This window comes from Exophiala spinifera (genome assembly GCF_000836115.1).
Source record: "Exophiala spinifera strain CBS 89968 unplaced genomic scaffold supercont1.3, whole genome shotgun sequence".
Classification (NCBI taxonomy): domain Eukaryota; kingdom Fungi; phylum Ascomycota; class Eurotiomycetes; order Chaetothyriales; family Herpotrichiellaceae; genus Exophiala; species Exophiala spinifera.
In genome coordinates, this window is record NW_015622515.1 from 886859 (window position 1) to 907400 (window position 20542).

A 20542-nucleotide genomic window follows, 5' to 3' on the forward strand; every position below is an offset into this window, starting at 1 on the left:
CAGATGATCGTGCCCTGGTGGGTTGGAAGCTATACATTTGTGCTTGAGCATTTTCAGCCCCAGACGTCTGTTTTGGCAAGTTTGCCATCGATGAGGAAGGCTCAACCCGTTGATACCGGCTGCTCATCATCTTGCCAATCTCCGAGCCGCTTGTTTTGTCCACTCTTAAATATTGAGGACTGGAGTAGTGGCCTCTATAAGACGGGGCAATTTTGACCCATGGATCCCATCAGTGCGTTTGGAGTTGCTGCTGGAACTCTGCAAGTTGTCGACTTCGCAGCCAAAGCCCTGCTGGGAACTATTGGAATTCTAAAGGAGGCCAGCAATACGCCAAAACGGATGACACTTCTTTTGCAAGATGTGGAAAAATCTGTAGAGCACATCCGCCTTCTGCGCGAACTCTTTGGTGGTCTCGAATCCCTGTCGGGCAAGCTCAACGGATCTCATCTTGACCATGTAAATGACAACATCACCGACATATGTGAAGCCATCGGCGACTTGAAGAACACCTTGGAACCTGTTGTCCGCAACTGCAATGCGTCATCTCCCCACAAACACCAGCAAATTCTTGCTGCCATGAAATCTGTGACAGCAAGATCTCAAGTTGAACAAAAAGCTTCTAGGCTTATACTTCTCGGACAGATTCTCTCAGCATCACTACAAGGAGTGATTCTGGAATCACAGGAGATCTTAACGTAAGGGTTTCGGTTCGAATTTATGAACTCCTCTCACCAGAAATACAGGAAACAAATTGGGCAGACTTCTCTAATGTCTCAATTCCAACATGACGAGCTGACCGCTCAAATTAACAGTCTGAAGTTGATGTCGCAGAGTATTCAAGGGAACATCCAAGATCACCAACTGGTTGTCGATAGGCTTCAGCAAAAGGTTGCATCCAGTGAGACTCAGATCGATCGTATACATGACCACGTTGCAGGCCTCTCACAGTCATTGGACTCTATTGATAGCCGGAGTCAAAGGATTGAAGCGAATCTGGAAGTCAGTCAGGCAGATCTACGCCTGAATCAGATGCGGTTTCAGCACACACTCCAATCCGCAATCAAAGAGTATGACGCTACTCGAAAAGAAATTTTCCAGCTACGAGACGATTTTATGCAATGGATTGCAGGAAACCACGGTAGCTTATCATCTCCACCTGAGTCTTTCAATCGTCTGGATGATACAATGAAATCCAATGTGAGGCTCAGCCTTATCAGCAAACTCGCAGAAGCTCCTAGCGCCTTGAAGAGCGCGTGTGAGCATGTGTCATACGGTATACGTACAGTGAGGAAGTCAACGAGAGCTGACTCGCAGTCAACACAGGGATGCGTTTGTGTGCCAACGCCAGATCGACGCATCACTAGGAAAGGGTGTGTAAGCTTCGAATATGAATCGATATCCGAGCACCTGCCAAAATGTAGGATCTATCAAAATCGGAAGAGATTTCGGAATTATACCGTGGCAGTCCAACCTCTACCTCTAATACGAAGTACGCTCGCTCTAATCATTAAGAACAAGTCTGGAGCTGGAGGCTGCTCTATGGGGATAAGTCTATCTTATCACCGGACAGTCAAAAGATCTGAATCGGAGCTATTCAAACTGTTTGACTCCTTTCCTAGGAAATTGTCTAAGAAAGCCTATAGCCACAGCTCTCTCAGTGAGGAGATGTCCTTTCTGCAAGACTACGAAGGCGGTGAGCCTCCCAGTACCATTACGTTCAGCTGCATGCCGATGGAGATTGAAAAAGAAACAAGCGAATGGGTGCAAAGTTTCAATAAGTTGCTGGAACGGGGTTGTGTTTGGGACAAAGACGAACACGGAAACACTTGCCTTCATGTAAGTCGTCCTGAGGAGTTTCTCGCCGCCGCTAAGCGTTGATCAAGGAACTTGTCTACTTGGCTGCCTACATTGAGTCGACCTGTAGCCACGCAGTCGAAAAACTGCAGCATCTGGTAGAAATGGCAATTGCACCTTATATCGATGCTCTGGAACGGTCGTGGCCGGGCTTATACCCTCCCTACATTGCCTCTAACATCTGGTAAGAAGGTCCAACACGTTTAAACCCCTCCAGGCTCTATACCTCGCATTTTCAACCCTGACTATACTCCAGGCAATGTGAGACGTGGACCGCTGTAGATACAGCCGTGGCACTGACAGTCGAGTTCCCACGAGTGTTTCCGAACATTCTTTTTCATGAAGCGATAGGGGAGCACAGTTTCAACGTACGTGGCAATGTAGCAAAGGACTTTTATGACAAAAATATGCATTGGGTTCTGTGGTCCACCTTCACTGTGCCAGCCGGGAGAGATCTACAGCGACAAGGAAATATTCTGGGATTACTGCGGCGCTATACAGATTTACTAGAATGGGAGTAACATATTCGCTCCTTCTTATTCAAAAGCTTCAAGCTGACTATGTGAAGATTTTGGCTACGGCGCACTAGAGAGGACGCTATTGACGCGGTCTGACGATCAGTTGCAGAAGATCGTCCACTGTGACGAAATCATGCACGAGGATTCCAAACGAAAGGGCGGTCTTTGTCCCTTAGATTTCGCCCTTGGATGGCCTGCTGGTCTAAAAACACTTCTGAGATTTGGGCATGACCCGAGGTCTGCTCTTGAGCTCTCGATCTATTTCGGCGATTTGGAGTCGACTAGAATCCTTCTCGGGGCCGATGGCTTCGCTCTGGCAATTAATCCTTTAATTGTGCACGGTGCATCTGTGCAAGAGATCCAGGAGATCCAGGAGTGTGTCATTGACGCACTGAAGGCTAAGAGAGAGCAGCTCAGAACTATAGGGCTGGAGAATTCGGCGGCAGGAGAACTGCAACTGTCAGATTTTCTTGGCCAAGAGACTGTCCCAAACCCAAAAGGAGTCGTTATGTGGAATGATTTGCGAAGGAAAGGTGTTGAAGTTAGGAGAGAGCTGTTCCCTGGAAGGGCCACAACAGTGTTTGCATATCTGGACTCAGAGAGTCGACTCGACTTTGCCGAAAGGCTCTACAATGCTGGATTCGAATCAGTCGACGGTGCAGAGAAGACTGTCGGAACACCGCTCCTCAACCTCGTGAGTCAGACAAGCCTTGGAACTGGGAGCAGTTACGACCTTGTAGCATGGCTGCTTAAGAAGCAAGCGAGTCCATATTTCGGCGCAGACGGCTCATTCCCCTCGATGCTCTTCTATTTCGCCATCCTGTACGACTCGCTGCGGAGTGACCAAAGATTCTCGACAGAGATCCTACCTCTGACGTCCTCCCTCTGCAACCCAATGTGTACCGACGATTGTTCCTGCTATTGCTCCTCCCTTGGTGGGTGTCTACCGGCACATAAGCTCTGGACTTGCGACCCTTGCAGAAGTTCCCACGGACGCTGCCAGTCAACAAATCGAGCTGTTTTGAGTTTGCGGCTCCAAGAGTGGCTCATCTTTTCGCAACTTGACGAATTAGTCACTTCGATGTATCTCGACGAGATATGCCGGCTTGAGATATTCGATCGGCTAGGCCTTGCACACACCTGCTGTACTGCTTTTGGTGGTCTCTACGTTAAGAGAAAGACTGTAGACGAAGAGAAACGAATGGAGCTTCATGATGAAGACGCGGTGCTAATTGAGCAGCTAGAACTCATCATGCAAGAATACAAGCGACTCAAGGGCGGTTGTACGGAGACGCTGTTAGAATTTTGGGGCAAATGGTGGGCGAGAATCGATATGATTTTACCAGAGCTCAGTCCAAAGGAGCGTTGCCGGCGCAAATCATTAGAGAGAGATTTCTGCCACTTTAATGATGACCTGTCCATCGCAGAGTTTCAGAAGGAAGCCCATAAATTGTCAGAACTGAGAGCCGCAACTGAAGAAAACGCACTGAGAAATCTGGGATACTACGGATGGGATTTTTCAGACGTCATCCGCACGCATTTACGATGTTTGTAGGAGTGTCTGCGAATTGCTGAAAGATCGCTGGCAACTGATTGAAGACGGCAAGATCCATAGGGAGTACGGCGCAAGTACGTTTCAATAAGTGGGTAAAATGGTCTTTTAGGGTGAGCGAGGCTGTCAAGGACTGGAGCAGAGCCTTGTGGCCTACCTAGGTACCTAGATATAATGGGGGGTACACTGACTAGTAAGGTACTTACCAGGGCAAATACTTATTACCGGAGAGAATTCTCGCATAAGCAAGGAGGACTATCCCTGAATATATACAGTCTCACGCAGCATTAAGAGAGACTCACAAGCTAGGTATGCCTTGACCAACTATTTAGTTACTCTGTGCCCTGCTTACTTAGTTGTCATCGTAGCTCGTGTCTCGACACACATCCCTGGCTTACTTCAACATAGTATTAACTGCAGTTAAATATCCCCATGTCAAAAACCTCGAGGAACATTCTTGCCTGCGCGTATATGTCGGCTTCGTGATGACAGAACAATACTCGTACAATCCGCAGATCAAATAAATCGATTGCCAAAAACAGAAATTCTCATAATTCGACCGCATCATCATAACCACAACACGCTGGATCATTCGCGCCGGTGTTGATTCAAAAACTACACAGGGAGTAGGAACAGTTACAGTAGTTAGTCGAGCTGCGCGATCCTCCTCAGTTGGCGGTCGAGACCATTGTACGCCGCGATCGATTTGATTGGACAGCACTTATACACATGACCCACCTTGTGTCCACAAACCGTTTGACGATACCACCCACCGTTTGTATTCACCGTCCAGCCACCGTCCACGCCGTCCTCGACCCTACTGAAGAGGCCTCCGATGAACGGAACGCTTCGACGTGGCGAGGCGAGGCGAGGAAGTTGCGCAGGTCGGAGGTGACAGACAGAAGTCAGGGTACACTGACTGTATTTTGTCGACCTTTCACGGAGGAACTGATGCAATGCGACGACAAATGTAATCTGTTATATATGGGACCGATGGTCCCCGAACGGGCAGAAATCTTTTGATCGAGATGAGCCCATTTCTACATGCCAATTCACCCTCGGTCATCACCGTACCACCCGAGTAATTCAGACCGGCCCCAAATAAATAAATGCAAGTGACAATGCTGCTGACATCTGAGGACACCACCGACACTGGAAAGTGCCAGGATGTCGAGAAGTCTGCCGCTGCCGTGCAAGCTGGAAGCGAACAGGAAACCACATCTCCGGTACAGAATATCCATCCATCAAGCTGCCTCTCCATCTCGCTCATAATCACGGCACACAGTTAACGTTGACCGAGAGAGAACTCCAGATTCCACCCAACCCTCCTGGTCCCTACGATGATGACCCTCGGGACTGGTCGGCCCTCCGCAAAGCTTTTACAGCAGTCCTTGTCTCCCTCGGTCAGCTCGTCGCTTTGATGAGTGCGAGCGTCGTCTCCCCGGCTCTGCCAGTCATTGCCCGCGATCTTGGCTTGGGCGAATCCACCATGCAGATTACCTTTTCAATATACATGCTCGGCCTCGGATTGGGGCCATTTTTCATAGCTGCATGTTCCGAGACGTTTGGCAGGAGACCCATCTGGTTTTGTTCACATGTGTTTTATATCTTTTGGAACACACTCTGCCCCGCGGGCAATTCCCCCCCGTTGATGATCGCAGGACGTTTCTTGTCGGGGATCGGGGCAAGCGTGGGTGTCGCAGTAAGCATCTTCTTTGGACGACGTCGTCTGCCCATGGCTAACAGACAAATTAGCTCTCTGGCCCAATCGTAGCAGATATGTATCCCCCTGAAGAACGTGGTCGGTCGCTGGCCATTGCAACATTCGCTCCATATCTGGGTCCTGCCCTTGGGCCTGTGTTAGGGGGGGTCATGACCCAGCATACAAAATGGCAGTGGCTGTTTTGGGTGCTTTCAATTTTTGATGCATTCGTGGTGCTTGTGGCGTTCTTCACACTGCACGAGACTTATGAGCCGATCCTGAGACGAAAGCAGGACAAAAAGGAGGTCGGCGATCAAGGATTTGTAAACAAAAGTTTGGATGCAGTACGTCGATTGAAGAACAATATTGGCACACCGGTCTCTTTGCTTTGTCGGCGACCCATTGTGCAAGTCTTCTCACTGCTGATGGGTCTTAGCTTTGGTGTGTACTGCATCACTCTCTCAACGTTCGCCGTGCTTTGGGTCGATCAATACCACCAATCAGTCTTCATCAGCAGTCTACATTACATTGCCATAGCTGTCGGTGCAACGCTAGGCTCGCAAACAGGAGGATATTTGACCGACTTCATCTGGCGGCGACTTCGAGAAAAGGCAGGTGGTAATGTCACACCAGAATATCGTGTGCCTATGATGGTGCCGGGGGTTCTCCTCATGCCGATTGGGCTTCTTTTGTATGGCTGGGCAGCTGAGAGCAAAACACATTGGACCGTCGTCGATCTGGGTGTGGTAGTTTTCGTCATGAGAAGTCTCGTGTGGGTGCAGGCGACGATGGCCTATCTGCTTGACGAGTTTGTGAAGCATGCAGCTTCTGCGAATGCAGCATCGAGAGGGATGTCATATCTCCTGGGGTTTGTCTTTCCAATCTTCGCGCCGCAGTTGTACCAGAAGCTGGGCTATGGTTGGGGGAATAGCTTACTTGCGCTGCTTGTTGTGACCCTGGGTTGGCCTATGCCCATGATCCTGTGGAAGTTCGGCGCTCGGTTGAGAGCAATCAGTTGGGGCTCAGAACATGTCAGACGGTGAATGTGACTTGAGAGGAGTTGGAGCTCCCAAAGTGATATCAATCAAGCACCCCGAACGCTTTTTCGATTGCGCTCCGTCAGGAAGCCAACGGCTCTCATTATAGATGGACGTCGGCATGAAGCCACTCCGATATTGGCACACGTGTTCCAAGTAGAAATCACGTTTCCTGCGCTCGAGTTCGGCGGCTTCGTAGTTCGATAGAAGCGCAAAGGATGTCTCCGGTTTGGGCTCCTCACACTTGCTCAAATGGTCGTCTATGCAGCAATGCGGCATGTTGTACTCATACCAGAACGTGCCTGCGGTCATCTTTGGTTCGACTTCAGCCGCCTGGACGAGGTAATTCTCCACTAAGCGTTTGAGATGTTGCCTTTGATGCATTGAAAGACCCAAAGGGCCATCTGATGTCGTCAGAAAGTACCGCAGCTCGCGAATCATTCTCCGAAATTGCGTATTGAGCTCATCGATGGAGAGCACAGCCATGTCCGCTTGTAAGTGACCAATGATTTGCGCGACTGGCACGACAGGATCATTGGCAAAAGAGACAATGTCAGGGTGCAGAACTGAGCTGAATGCCTGAGTAAGCGTGCTCCAGGCTATACTCAGGAGAGAATTCGTTGCAGAATCTGCTCTCTCCCAAATGTCCGCAGAAAGGGAGTGCAGTAGTCGTCCGTACTCCATACGGATGGTTTTGAGGACGTGGAAAGCCTCGTATTTCTCTGGAGCAATCCTTGTCGAAAAGCCGGAGTCGTCGATCGCGTATGTAGAAAGCGCCATTACAGTTGGAGCCATCAGACGTATAATGTCAGAAGATCGGGATTTAAGCGCCCGAGCTCCCTCTTGCAGCATCTTCTGGCCGTAGTTCATGTGCATGGTCGCAGTGCGATAATCCCCATTGCACTGAGCGATTGACGAGAGGAGCCGGCACAGAATCAAGGCCAGATCAGTAGAAGTTTGGGAGGCCGTGAAGGCACGAATGGCTTGGTTACTCCGACTCAATATCAGTTCAGTCCGATCGATGCCAGATTTCCGGGATTCGTAAGTAGCTGCGACGGCGACCATTGCGTGGTTAATGGAGGAGTCTAGCCAGGCTGCCTGAGGCACTGTCGATCGCCAGAAGTAGTCCCATTGCTTTGTCGTGGTGAGCAAAGGTGCAAGTTGCAAGAGGAAGTACTGGCAGAAATTTCGGTCCGTTTCCGAGGTCCAAGGACTTGATGGTACTGAGACGGACAGAGCATCGGCGACCGGGCAAGTGTCGACGACTTCATGATCTGAGAACGGGGCATAGACGTCGGCTGGGCACTGGCTGCTGGACGACGCCTCTGAGGCTTCACCGTTCTTCTCGGACGCCGGCGTGAACTTGACATCCTCTTCTTCAGGACGAGTGAACAACCATGCCCGTGGAGCATCGTAGCCGTCGCACGTGAATTTGTCTTTGATGCATCGATTACATATCGGTTTCGCTTCGTCGCATTTCTTCTTCCGGATCTTGCATGTTTTGCAGCCTGTCCGTGTCTTCGGATGCCACTTGCGTTGCCGCTGCGCCATGGCTACTTGGGCATCTAGACGTATGAGCTTTCGAAGTCTTGAAATCAGATAAGATCGTTACGCGCTGATGCGTAGCCGAAGGAACGAGATGGATCAGGGGAGACATCGGGAGGTGAAGGGGGCAGTAATAATTAATAAGTACAGTATAGGGGACCTACAACTAGTGGCGACTGGTGCCTGGAGGGCTCGGGAAGGGCAACTAGCTTGATCCATCTTCAGGGTCTCACTGGCCTAACTCAATCCTGTATAGGCGCAAGTGCGGGTGCCGATGTCGGCTCATATAGGCGCCCAACGCAGGCAAGCCAGTGCCTTCACCCTACGTCCTTTGGGGCTCCGGAAGCAAACCACAGATCGTCGCGACATACTTCTATTATATGATGTATCGTACTTCAAGCATCAAACGTTTTTAGTCCTGCGGCCAATTCATACCAGGAAGACCACACACACCGTGCATCACTGGAAGAACCTCTGCTGTCAACTCAAGAGAATCGCACATCCAAGTAAACTCTTCCAACATACACGCATCCAGCAACAGCAGACAGAGAAGAGAAATAGCCGCAACTTGCACAAAAATGAGCTGGTCGAGAATGCGTCGATGATCATAACACCTCTCGAAAAATGTGGTTCTCGAGCCTCCCTCGAACTGGGTATCACTGATGTCCATAAACCAGACAGACCCCCGTCACGCTCAAGAGAGCTTTCCCCCATACACATGGTCAATTAAGAATAGAAATTAATAAAAAGGAACTCTAGCCAGAATTCAAAAAGCACTCGCTCATCGCAAATCTGACGATCACCATTTGACCTTGGTCCGTCATCTCATCGTGTAGGTCGTCGAAAATCGTTCGTACTTGTCCACTCGACATGTTCGTCACAGTGTGATTCGAACACTTACCGGTAGCGAGGTACCGGCCCAGGCTTGAGCCATCATAGTTTTGCCATCAATTACACTATGACTCCCAGCCCTACAGGCGGGTCCGCTGGGTCGCTGCTGAGGAGCCAGTCTCTCTTGTTGAATTTTCGTGCTTCTTTCTCGGCTTCGACATCGATATCCAGTCCAAGATCGATCCCGCTATCGTCAAGGGTATGGTTACCATTTGGTCGTTTGACTGGACTGCTGAGGCCGGTATGAAAGCTAGGCAGATCTAAAGGGCCACCTTGTCGCAACTCATCAAGATCCGCATCTGTCGCGTCGTCATCGACGTCCTGAGGAGCTTGCTCAACAGATTGAACCGGTGGCAGGGTTGGAGGAGTCGGTGGCGTCTGCGCGAATTTCTTCACAGCCCGCGAGGCATTCTCAGAGCGTGCCTTCTCTCCATCGGCATCATCTTCGCTCCTCTTTCGTTTGATGCCACGAGACAGAGTCGACTGAGAGTCAATCTCCTTGCTCTTTTCTCTTTCCCTTGCATCCGCAAGCTTCTGGCTCTCTTCGTCTAGGAGCAAACCTTCCATTTGGGTCATCCAGCCAAGCATTTGCGTCGCAAAGGATTCCACAAACCACCACGACTGGTAGCTGTGGGCACCGTTTTGTCCCATCTGCATCATAAGACTACTCCACAGCCTAGAATGCCAGTCAACCATACATTGTGGGTGGTGTCCGTGGAAGAGTTGTGGCAACTGCTCCAACCAGCTGATCCATCTCTCCAGTAGAGGTGTGGGTTCTCCATCATTGTCAGAGGCTAGAATTCCGAAGCCAAAATCCGAACTGTCATTGAGGAAGTTCACATACGCACTCGTTGGGTCGTCTTCCGCGGCACGTGTGAGTTCACCATCAAGAGGTGATATCAATGGTCTCATGTCGTGTTTCAAAATATCCTGCAGTTTGTCGAAGCTCTCCGGGGGGGGCATACTCTCTTCAAGCAGACGCTCTGGATCTACCATGGCCATCAGATCGAGCCACATCTGTGTGCGTTGCTGGGGATCCTCAAGCATGCGGCTTAATTGTAGCGTAGCCGCGTTCGCACCTTTGAGCTTCTTCAAAAGATTGGCAAATCTTGCAGCTGGGACGGTCTTTGCCACGACAACATGTAGTGGACATTTTTCTTCAAACGCTGAAATAAGGTGGCCAACAAGCTTGGAGCCTATCCGATCGAACACGTTCCAGACGACGTCAGGCACGTTTTGTACGGCCAAGGGCGCAATGAAGCGTACAATTTGTTTGTACATGCGCATGTCGCACTCTTGTATCCAAGGTGCCAGGCACTCCATTGAGAAGAGCTTGGACACGGGCACAGTCATTTTGCCATTGAACGCCGAGTGGTGGTTGAAAAATGGTTTTTCTTTGCACTTTCTGAAGGCGTCGATGACATCGATACAATACGATCGATAGAGGTGGAACAGGGCCTTTGCTATTGAGGCATCATAGGTGGTACCTTCTAGGTAAGGATGAATGTCGGGGAATTCGATAGGTGGCTCCTGAGCTGCCGTTGATATTTGAGAAAGCGAGTTCGGTGTTGGCATACCCAGGTATGTCGCCATGCTAGCAGGTAGATTCGGGCGGACAGATGGCAAAACAGCAACAAGATTTGCGGGCATCATTTTGACCGGTAATCGTATAATTGGTGTGTTGATATGTTTACAATCCAGCTTTGGGGTATGCGGCTTCTCAATCTCAGGGAGATCGTCTTCAGCAACAACGACATCGTCGGGACGGGATATAAAGGAAACGTTTGGAGCTGGGAACTCGGCTGTCTCCATGGCGGCTCGAGAAGCAGGGCGTTCGAGAGGTGGAGTAATATGGCTTTTGAACGTTCTGGTCACATCGACATGAGAGCCCTGTCGTTCATGCCGAACTCCGTTTGCCGTGCTGGGTCGCTCCAGTATAGAACCATAAGGTCGCTCGTCATCATCGACAACCAACGAAAGGTCAACATAATGATATTTGGATTCACCACGTACGCCTAATCTCCTCGTTTGGACGTTGGGGAAAATGATACGAACGAGTTTACCAAATGATGCTGGATTCAGCGTCGGTACTCGCTCATTACCACAACGCTCGGTATATCGCGTAAACACACGGTCTCGACGAACCGAGTTGGAGGACCGCTGGCAGTTTTCTTGGAGCCTACGCGTGTCAGCGATGACTGATATCGAGCGAGATGCACCTACCATAACATGGCAAAGACTTGCTTGGCCTTTTCTGACTTGCCCCCAGAGCCTTCATTTTTCTGAACCTCGGCGGCTACTTCTTTAAGGCTCTTTCCCTGGTACTGCGCAAGCAATCGTCGTAGTTCCTGATCGTTTGCAACGCTGGAAGCGGTGCCCTTTCTTCGCTTCGCCCCACCGTTTTCTGCGTTTGAATCTTCCGGCGCAGGTGAGCCTTCGAATTGTTCGGAATGATGTCGCATGTGATGCATGTGTTGTGGAGGCACGGCATATGGAGGATGAGGGTATTGCATAGGGAAGGGTGGCATCTCTTGGAATGCTTGTTGCGACATCGGTCTCATCTCGTGTGGAGGAATGCCTTCTATCGTGTTTTGTCGATACTGCGCGGCCATGTTCTGTTGATAATGCATGAGCATTTCCTCCGGATTGTGAGGGTACATCGCAGTTGCCAGTGGGTGGCCATGCTGCACCATAAAGCCGTTGTGGTTGTGGTTGTGGTCCAACGGCATTGTCGAGTCGTCTTGTCGCGGCGCTGGCTGAAAAGCGCTTCCAACACCTACAGACTGCAAACTGGCGGTAGAGCCTCGAGATTTGGGACGACGGTGTTTTTCTCTATTTGAGGTTGTATTGTTTGTATGGGTAGGACCTTGGGGTTCGGGAGCTTGTTCCTCCATATTGTGGATTGGCGGCAGCGCCATGAGCACTGTGCGTCGAATTAGCCCGGCTGTCAACAAACAACCTCATCAAAACTGGACTCAGTCCAAGCGCTTCAATTTTGCGGAAATGAGCAGCTTTCGTTAGGATGATACGACAGCTCTATATCCGACAATTTTCTGGATTCTGGCGGTTGACTTCCAAGTGATCACCAAGGGCCATTCGGAGGTAGAGCATGTGGCGGAGCCGAGTGTTGGTCGTGACGGCGGTAGGAACGTGCCGCAGTATACTTGAAGGCTTTAGAACGAAGGACACAGAGACCAGAGCAGGGATAACAGTGCTTTGGATCGGCGTCCGCTGCGACAGGTGCAGTTTGAAAGCGATCTCTGTGGTCTGTCGACGCGAAGGCCGTGTTGACTAACAAGTCGAGGATGTTTTCGTGCGAGTTGATGGGCCAACGCCGCTAGTCCGCATTTAGACGCCGGCTCATAACTTTGCTGGGCCGTGCTGCGATAGGTGAGGTCACCCACTGGCTACGGTACGTGCTACTGTATGCAATTACTACTGTAGGCGTAGAGCGGACCATGTATCGTCTGCTATTCGGGAGCTTCCTGATGCAGCCGTACCTCTATACGATAAACCGATCTCTCCACGGTGCTATGTTTGACGGCCATGATAATCCGTCGACGGGCTTCGCTGCAGATGACAGGGCGGAACGAGACTTCATGGCTCGTGTCTGCGGCAAGTTGACAGTGCTCGCAAAAGCGACCTACCCAACCCTGGAAGTCACCATGCTGCTTTTACCGCATCGGTGAAGCTAGCCCGATAGGCTACAGAACCCCTTGCTGCTGTTTGAGTCTGCGAGTCTGTGACCTTCGAAACCGGGTGCAGCGTCAGGAGCTGCCTGCAGGTGACAACAGCAGCGGCACACGCACATCATCACCGCCCAATTCAAGGAACGACGTCAGCTCCTCCTCCTCCATCCATCCTTAAGGCCACTCCCGACGTTCCCCATCGCACATTTGCTTCCTCCATTCATCCCATCGCCTTTTATCTAGCTTTCAGCATCCTTCTCATCATACACTCCCCTATTGTTTCAAGAACAATACCCAGCAGTCGCCAAAATGTCCTTCCAAGATAAGACTCAGCACCAAATCTCACAGCTCGACAAGGAGCTGTCCAAGTATCCTCTTCTCAACAACTTTGAGAAGCAGACCAATGTCCCCAAGGTCTATGCTTTCCTCGGACTTGTTGGCCTCTACTTCTTCCTGGTCTTTTTCAACATTGGAGGCGAGTTCCTAGTCAATTTCGCCGGTTTCGTTATTCCGGGATACTACTCTCTTGAGGCGCTGTTCAGTGCAACCAAGGTTGATGATACCCAATGGTTGACAGTACGTATTGTAGTCCTGCATCCCCCTTGACAACGCTAACGCTGTCACCAGTACTGGGTTGTCTATGCCTTCCTTACCGTCTTTGAGAGCCTGATCAACGCTGTCTACTGGTTCCGTAAGTCATTGAGGATCCCTTCGAAGATAACAACGCTGACCCATCCTAGCATTCTACTACGTCTTCAAATTCGTCCTGATCCTTTGGATGTCCCTTCCTGTCACTAATGGTGCCCAAATCGTCTTCCGATCCTTCATCCAACCTGTCTTCTCTCGATTCTTCAGCCAAACCGGTAGCGCGGCGGCAGATGTTCGAGGCAAAGCTGACGCTGCTTTGAAAAGCCAGTAAACGGTTCAAGGGATCATACCAGAACTTTCTGCAAGAATTGAAAGATATCGCTGCCGCTTGATGCAATATCTATGAACTCTCTGGAGATGGAGACCGACGGATGTTCTACATCTGACGTTTGGACGATGAAACGAAAAGATGCTTACTCATTCTGAGCTATAAGCATGTACGGTGCAAGCTGTATGAGCCGGAGATCTTATGGGGACGGACTGACTTTGCTGTATTTGCACAATAGACGTTATCGATGTTGCACCTTGATGATTACGGTGGCTGCGACGCAATGAGATTATGGCACTCCCCAAGTAGACAGGAATGTTAATTTATTTTGCTTATAAGAATTTGGTTTGTTGTTGTATTTGAATATCACTTGTTACAGATCGTTGCAAGATCCAGCTGTCCTTCAGTTCCAGGCCCCAAAGCCTCTTTCGGCGCTTTCCTGCTGCTTTGGATTCACAAAGATCCTGTAGGGAAACGGATTCTGATCGCTTGTGGTAATGGGAGGTATATGATCCTTATCCCGGTTGACAATGGCGACTATCTTCATCGCTGTCTTTTGCAATGACGATTCCATTGCGCGGCGGACCTTGATACGATCTGTTCTTGTTAGTGAAAAGGAAACCCTATCTTGCAAGGCAATGCTCAGGAACTACTCACCGGCCTCACTACGTGGTCTGGCTACAACCACCTGTACACACCATTCCTCCCAACATACTTCCTCTTCGGTTTGACCGCCCCCGCCACCCAACCGGCCAAGCCAGCCTGCAGTTATGCCCGTCTTCCTCCTCTTTCTGTCAAAGAACCGCACAACAATCTCTCCACGGGAGCCACCTGCTGCTGCTCCCGCTGTAGGCTGGGGTGTGATTTGCGAAACGAGTAAAGCGGTATGAGAGTCGATCGCTGCCGAAATCTCGGGAGGATCGAGTATCGATGGAAGCGGAATGGGTAGTGACTGGACCGAATGTGACGAAGAGTGTGAAGACGACGCGGTGGGCGTGTAGAGTGCCGGACGCACAGGAGGAAAGTATCGGTGAAAGAAGATCGTATGCAAGACTCCTGTATCCCAAGGGATACGTCAGTACGCAATTCAACGTCCTGTCTCCCGCCCAGTGCGACGTTGGAGGCCTGGACTCGTACCTTTCACAATGTCCTTTACGTAGGCCTGGTCCGCGAAAACCTCGATTATATATTCATGGTGGCGCAAATCCATGGTCGGTCCCTTTCTGAGGTGTGCAAGGGATTCAACGGGGTATAGTGGGGGACAGTTCAGCGGAAGAAAGGAGAGCGTAGTGGCAGCCAGCACGGTGGCGCCCGGTGTGAAGGAGTAGCTCAAGACATGGTCATCATACTCATTGTTCAATGGTGCCTCGGGCAGTAGAAAGAGTCGTGCGGTGAGTTGCAAGTCTCAGGCAATCAAGCAGTGAATCAGAGACACCTTGAGACTATAACCATATAATCGAGGGGCACAGGGCAGGTTCTCGGCAGGTTGTTTTGCCGGTTCCAGCGTCCCCCAACAGCCCCGGTGGCCACTGGACCGGATCATGCTCTTCTACTCCGTGCAAATGGGCCAGTGACCACAGCCAGCCTCGGCACTCACTAGCCACGTCCCATGTATGATGTTCTAACCGGAGGATTCTGTGAATTGTGATCAATAGGCCAAGGCAATCAATCGTCCTCTTTGGTCACACTCCTCCTTACAAGGTTCCTCTTGCTGAGATTCCCGGACCACCACCCGCGGTCATGTCCCTGCTCGCAATCATCTCGTATCCAAGATAGAGGCGTCCTATACCAATCCATCACGATGATATCAGCCACGCGTCGCTGGATCAGGCGAAATCGCAATGGCATCGCAATTGGTGCTGGTGTCGTTGGTGCAACATATCTAGCGGGACAGTATGTGCTGGGAAAGATCCAGGAGGCGCGAGAGCGCATGCAGATGGACAGGATAGCAAAAGAGAAGTCTGTCATTTCAGCCCGGAGTTGAGCACCCGCTGACTGCCCATTGTAGCATTCAACGGCGATTCGAGCAGAACCAAACGGACTGTACCTTCACCGTCCTTGCTCTTCTACCTACCTTGACCGACAATATCCTCAAAGAACTACCCGTGGAGCAATTGACTTATGAGTTACAACAAAAGAAAGCCGAAAGGCTGGCTCGTGCCTCGAGCGAAGGAAAATCAGAAGCTTCAAGTATGCACGACGGCGATACTGTCAGCATGTCTAGTTTTCAGACTGGTAGTTTTATTCACGCCAGCCAGATACAAGGAGAGGGTTCCACACTTCTTCCTCGCAAGACAAAAGCACAGCTCTGGAATGAATTGAAGATCACATCAATCACTAGAGCGTTCACGCTGATATACAGCCTGTCGCTGCTAGTGATATTGACCAGAATACAACTGAATCTGCTCGGCAGGCTCACCTATCTGTCATCAGTCATTTCCCTTGCGAGGCCTCCGCCGCCCGGGAGAGCCAACTCGATCTCGCTCGAGGATCACGATGACGGAGGCGCAGGAGCCGGGTTTGGAAATGATTTCCAGACAAACAGAAGGTACCTGACTTTCTCATGGTATCTACTGCACAGGGGCTACGCACAGATCATGACAAAGGTCAGGACGGCTGTTGAAGAGGTGTTTGGAAACATTTCGCCGAGGGAAGGGGTTTCGGCGTCGCGAATCAGCGATTTGGTACTTGCAGTACGGCGGAAAGTTGAGGGGAGTTCGGAACAAGAAAGATATGCTACGAGGTGGCTACCATACATGCTGCCTCCCCGCGAGGAGGAGGAAGCGGTGTTGATCGAGTCGGGCGTGATCACACCCACGCCTTCGTCTCCAGCCCAAACTCATGACGAGCGACGACTTGGCGAAGACAGCTCTTCCATCCATATTGATACCTCGTCAGGGCCTCTGCGTCAACTTCTCGACGAAACCGCTGATCTTATTGACTCCCCGATTTTCACGAGGATTCATACTCTGCTTTTGGGGTCAATGTTCTCAAACTTGGTGGACGCCCATGTTATTGCAGAGGCTTTTCCACCGCACCCAACACACTCGCCCTCGCCGTCGCCGTCGCTCTTCGGCACAACACAACCTCGCATTCAAGAGCTAGACTCGGCAGTGACCGTTGTGCCTGGAGAGCCAAGAGTGATACTTGTAAAAATTTTGGCCATCATCACCCGCCAGGCTCACGCCATTGGCAACGACAACAACACATATAATGAATACATCTCCACTGCCGAGGCGGAAGTAAAAGAACTCGAAGCGTTTGCGGCTCTGATCTACGCCAGCAACCTAGATCAGAATCTTGAAGAGAAGCAACAAGCTTCTTCGGACGAAGGTATCAAAGTGTCGGCCGGAACAGGCGTCAGCGAGGTCGGCACAGAGCGTGTTGACGAAATGATTGAGAGCAAGCTTGAAAGCGCCTGGACGAAGGTCACCGGATCGACCTTCCAACCCAAATGATAAATGTACGAGGACCGGGAAAGAAGGCTATTTCAAAGGAGGAACAAGGGCAGATTCGCTCCATAGCATGACTGAATGAATGACAAGCTGCCTACTGTAGGTACCTAGGTACTACAATACCGGTGCCGCTGGTCGTTGGCATGTAAAGGGTATCTCGTAACACATCATCCCTAGGTAGCTATGTATTGTATGAGATGATGGACGGTAAACTGGAACTCATACCGGTCGTTTCTTGTTCTCATTTATTAATCAGTACGGCGAAATGGATTCAAAGAACCACCACAACACATCTCCCGTTTTTCGGTTTTCGCTTGTATACGGGACACCAAGGCTACCTGTCCTGAGCATGCAGATTTCCTCCGGCACTTCTGCTCTTCTGTCTTTTTCTCTCCGACGTACTGTAACAATTAGAGTGTTCCGGAAAGCTTTGGAGCCTTCTTGTGTAGCACAGACACCGTCACCTTGTCATTTCATGGGGGCCCTGGTAGTTGTCTCTTCCCGGCATTGGCACAGCCAACGCGCCCGCCCCCAACCTATAATTTTTATATTCGCGACGTGTGAGTGCAAGCACAGCACCATTTCTTCTGCGCTGGCGACCACAGACGACAAACACAAAAACCCAAAACCCCAATTTCTTGGTCGCTCCCGTTCTATGCGCTTTTTTGTGGTTTGAGGTACGTAGGCAGCCCGTCAGACCGTATAATGCAAGGCGCAGCCTCCTGCCTACATGGGCATAGGTACCTGTAGGTATCTATACAAAACATCCTGCAATGCATCACTTTTTTATTTTATTGGCTTTTTAACATTCACTCTCCTTTTCTATAGATCCCTGTTCCCCAGCAGAGTCGTAATAGGGCCAGACCCCATGCCATGCCAATACTGTCCCGTACGACGTTCAATTTGCTCCCCATGACCTCGCGCCAGCCGATGGGGACCTCGACGACGGGGATGCCGCTGAACTCGGCCAGCATGAGCATTTCGACGTCGAAGATCCAGCCTTCCATGTGCATGTGCGGCACGATGTGCGGCAGGCTGGCGCGGGAGAAGAGCTTGAAGCCGCACTGGGTATCTGCTATGCGCGCCGTGGCGGGCGGGGTCATGAACTTGAGCAAGAGGTGGAACGAGTGCATGAGGAAATTGCGCAGCTTGGAGCGCTTGACCACGGCGTCGGACCCGACGAGGTGTGCGCGGCTCCCGACCGCGACGCCGCGGCCCGACTCGTCCTCGATGGACCGGAGAGACGATACGAGCTTGCTGAGGTCGGAGAATTTCGACGCCCCGTCGGCGTCGGCGAAGAGCACGTACTGCCCTCGCGCATGGCGCATGCCGTGCACCACCGCACCGCCTTTGCCCCGGTTGGAGAGCAGGGACACCATGCGGATCGACCCAGGCGGGATGCTCACGCCTTTCGGGCTGCGGTGTGTCCAGGGCCCTGAGTCGCGGCGCGGCTGCGCAGGGAGAATGTGTTTCCGGGAAAACGTCTGCGCCGTCAGGAGCGTGTGGTCTGTAGACCCGTCGTCTACAAGGATGATTTCCCACCCTCGGAGCGGAGCTGCTGGTGTTGGCGTACCGTTCGCTTTGGCCGACTTGGTCTTGCGTTTCCGCGGTGTTTGGGATGTGTCTGTTGTTGTTGTTGCTGTGGCCGTTTCTGCAAGTGTGTCCAAGCCTGTATTTTCGTCTGATTTCGACGTTCCATATTCTGTCTCGAGGAAATTCACGGCCTCCTCGAGCATCCCTGATAGTCTGTCCTCCTCGTTGAACGCTGGCACGACCAGCGTCATGAACACTTCGGCCGGCTCGATTCCGATGTCCCTTTCAACCTCGATCTCCCGCTCTGGGTCTTCTCGCCGAGCCTGGCCATAGCGGCGTATCATGTCCTCGTACCAGCAAGGTAATGGCTCCGGATCAGTCACGTCGCCCGTCTTATCGACCGTAGTGAATTGTTTTTCCTGGGGAAAGGGTGGCCGAGGGTTCGGGACAAAGAGAGTAATGAAGAGCCATATCTGTCGATGTCAGTGTGTACCCAAGAAGCGGGAGATGTCCGACGCACCAGGAATACGATTGCGAAAATGGCCCAGATCAGTATGAAGGGTAGCATGCGTAGATTGAACCATTCGTCTCTCGTCCCGAACATGCCAACAAAGTGACCTCCCATGATACCCATACTAGCGGCGACCGCATGTGCTAGGCGAGAATGGTCAAGTGTAGGAGGAAGTCCGGGAGACCTACTGACTTGACGAGTCAAAAATCTGTCAGAATCATGGCTGTTGAAACGTGGGGGAGCAAGCGACTGCGTGAGAAGTGAGATCTGTTAACAGGGCAATTTGGACGTCGGACGAATCGGGGTGGACGAGGCTGAGCAAGGCTGACGAGGCTGAGCAAGGGGCATCTGCTAGTTCCGGAAGAACCGTCGTGGAGTATTCGTACGGAGGACTTCGTCTTGTTACACAATCCTACCTACCTTGTGAGGAAGGGCAGATACTGAGTATCCCGAGTCTGTAGCTACCTTAGGTCTGGGAACTGTTATTCAACAAACGGCGCCGCGCTGTCTTCTACGATGGAGACCTGTTCAACACCTCCTTCCACTTCCTCGCCATCTCCATTCCCTGCGCAAGAGTGCCGACACGAGCATCGATCGCGTAGCCCTGCTTCTCCAGCTCGCCCAACTCATTCCACATATTGTCCAGAGGTAGCGAGAATGTCTCGATGTACTCTCCTTCCTCCAAGTCGGGTTCTAAGTTGCCCTCCTGGTTTCGAGGATCAGACATATCCACTTCAACAACGATCATCTTGGTGTTGGTGTTGCAGAAACCGGGATCATTAAACATCAAAAAACCCTCAGCGGCTTTTGCGTCTTGTGGAATTGTGCCAATGTATCCCGTCTCTTCCTTAAGCTCGCGGACGGCAGTGGTTTTAGGGTCTTCTCCTTCGTCAATGAGGCCAGACGGAACTTCGATCGCGACTTTGTTGACGGCCGGTCGGAATTGCTTCTGGAGCAGTAAAGAAGGACCTTTGGAGGACTTCGGGTCGTTGAGAATGGCTACTACACCAACCGCATCGACTTCGCTGTTCTTGGGTCTGGTCTGGCCGGGAATCTGTCAGTGACGACTTGCTGCACCTGAAGAGACACACGTACCAGTCTCTCTGCCGATTCCCATAGCCTTTGTTTTCCCGCCGGGTCGCGATATGTAATCTTTTTCAAGGTGATCCATTTTGATTCACCTTCCGGCTAACAAGCTTCAGTAATCAGACATGCATTTTGGTCTCACGCATTGCCAAGGGACGCACCATCGCTTCTACTGAGGTCACCTTTGCTGCCTGCGGTGAGTACGTAGACATTTTCTCCACCATCGTCAACAGCCTGGGTGAGGGAAGTGACA

At 51.2% G+C, this 20542-nt stretch overlaps 10 protein-coding genes across 10 annotated transcripts; 5 read left to right on the forward strand and 5 right to left on the reverse strand.

The window, feature by feature from the left end:
* Positions 1-219: 219 nt before the first annotated feature.
* Positions 220-1878, forward strand: PV08_04067 (uncharacterized protein; the record flags this gene model as incomplete). Its single annotated transcript, XM_016378416.1, has 2 exons — positions 220-695; positions 744-1878. 2 exons carry the CDS (start codon positions 220-222, stop codon positions 1876-1878), a joined length of 1611 nt encoding a protein of 536 aa, XP_016237093.1.
* Positions 1879-2505: 627 nt separating this feature from the next.
* Positions 2506-3927, forward strand: PV08_04068 (uncharacterized protein; the record flags this gene model as incomplete). Its single annotated transcript, XM_016378417.1, has 1 exon — positions 2506-3927. One exon carries the CDS (start codon positions 2506-2508, stop codon positions 3925-3927), a length of 1422 nt encoding a protein of 473 aa, XP_016237094.1.
* A 1118-nt stretch (positions 3928-5045) lies between these two features.
* On the forward strand, positions 5046-6669 carry PV08_04069 (uncharacterized protein; the record flags this gene model as incomplete). The annotated part of the gene is made up of 3 exons (XM_016378418.1): positions 5046-5150; positions 5210-5626; positions 5680-6669. 3 exons carry the CDS (start codon positions 5046-5048, stop codon positions 6667-6669), a joined length of 1512 nt encoding a protein of 503 aa, XP_016237095.1.
* Positions 6670-6710: 41 nt separating this feature from the next.
* On the reverse strand, positions 6711-8214 carry PV08_04070 (uncharacterized protein; the record flags this gene model as incomplete). Its single annotated transcript, XM_016378419.1, has 2 exons — positions 6711-6906; positions 6956-8214. The coding sequence occupies 2 exons, from the start codon at positions 8212-8214 to the stop codon at positions 6711-6713; spliced, it is 1455 nt and encodes a 484-aa protein (XP_016237096.1).
* A 945-nt stretch (positions 8215-9159) lies between these two features.
* On the reverse strand, positions 9160-12017 carry PV08_04071 (uncharacterized protein; the record flags this gene model as incomplete). The annotated part of the gene is made up of 2 exons (XM_016378420.1): positions 9160-11278; positions 11323-12017. The coding sequence occupies 2 exons, from the start codon at positions 12015-12017 to the stop codon at positions 9160-9162; spliced, it is 2814 nt and encodes a 937-aa protein (XP_016237097.1).
* Positions 12018-13097: 1080 nt separating this feature from the next.
* PV08_04072 (protein yop1) lies at positions 13098-13707 on the forward strand (the record flags this gene model as incomplete). The annotated part of the gene is made up of 3 exons (XM_016378421.1): positions 13098-13364; positions 13416-13479; positions 13529-13707. The coding sequence occupies 3 exons, from the start codon at positions 13098-13100 to the stop codon at positions 13705-13707; spliced, it is 510 nt and encodes a 169-aa protein (XP_016237098.1).
* Positions 13708-14107: 400 nt separating this feature from the next.
* On the reverse strand, positions 14108-14914 carry PV08_04073 (uncharacterized protein; the record flags this gene model as incomplete). The annotated part of the gene is made up of 3 exons (XM_016378422.1): positions 14108-14301; positions 14362-14760; positions 14842-14914. The coding sequence occupies 3 exons, from the start codon at positions 14912-14914 to the stop codon at positions 14108-14110; spliced, it is 666 nt and encodes a 221-aa protein (XP_016237099.1).
* Positions 14915-15505: 591 nt separating this feature from the next.
* On the forward strand, positions 15506-17162 carry PV08_04074 (uncharacterized protein; the record flags this gene model as incomplete). The annotated part of the gene is made up of 2 exons (XM_016378423.1): positions 15506-15663; positions 15713-17162. 2 exons carry the CDS (start codon positions 15506-15508, stop codon positions 17160-17162), a joined length of 1608 nt encoding a protein of 535 aa, XP_016237100.1.
* An 806-nt stretch (positions 17163-17968) lies between these two features.
* PV08_04075 (uncharacterized protein) lies at positions 17969-19326 on the reverse strand (the record flags this gene model as incomplete). Its single annotated transcript, XM_016378424.1, has 2 exons — positions 17969-19165; positions 19213-19326. 2 exons carry the CDS (start codon positions 19324-19326, stop codon positions 17969-17971), a joined length of 1311 nt encoding a protein of 436 aa, XP_016237101.1.
* Positions 19327-19714: 388 nt separating this feature from the next.
* PV08_04076 (uncharacterized protein) lies at positions 19715-20513 on the reverse strand (the record flags this gene model as incomplete). The annotated part of the gene is made up of 3 exons (XM_016378425.1): positions 19715-20245; positions 20299-20391; positions 20451-20513. 3 exons carry the CDS (start codon positions 20511-20513, stop codon positions 19715-19717), a joined length of 687 nt encoding a protein of 228 aa, XP_016237102.1.
* Between the last annotated feature and the right edge of the window lie 29 nt (positions 20514-20542).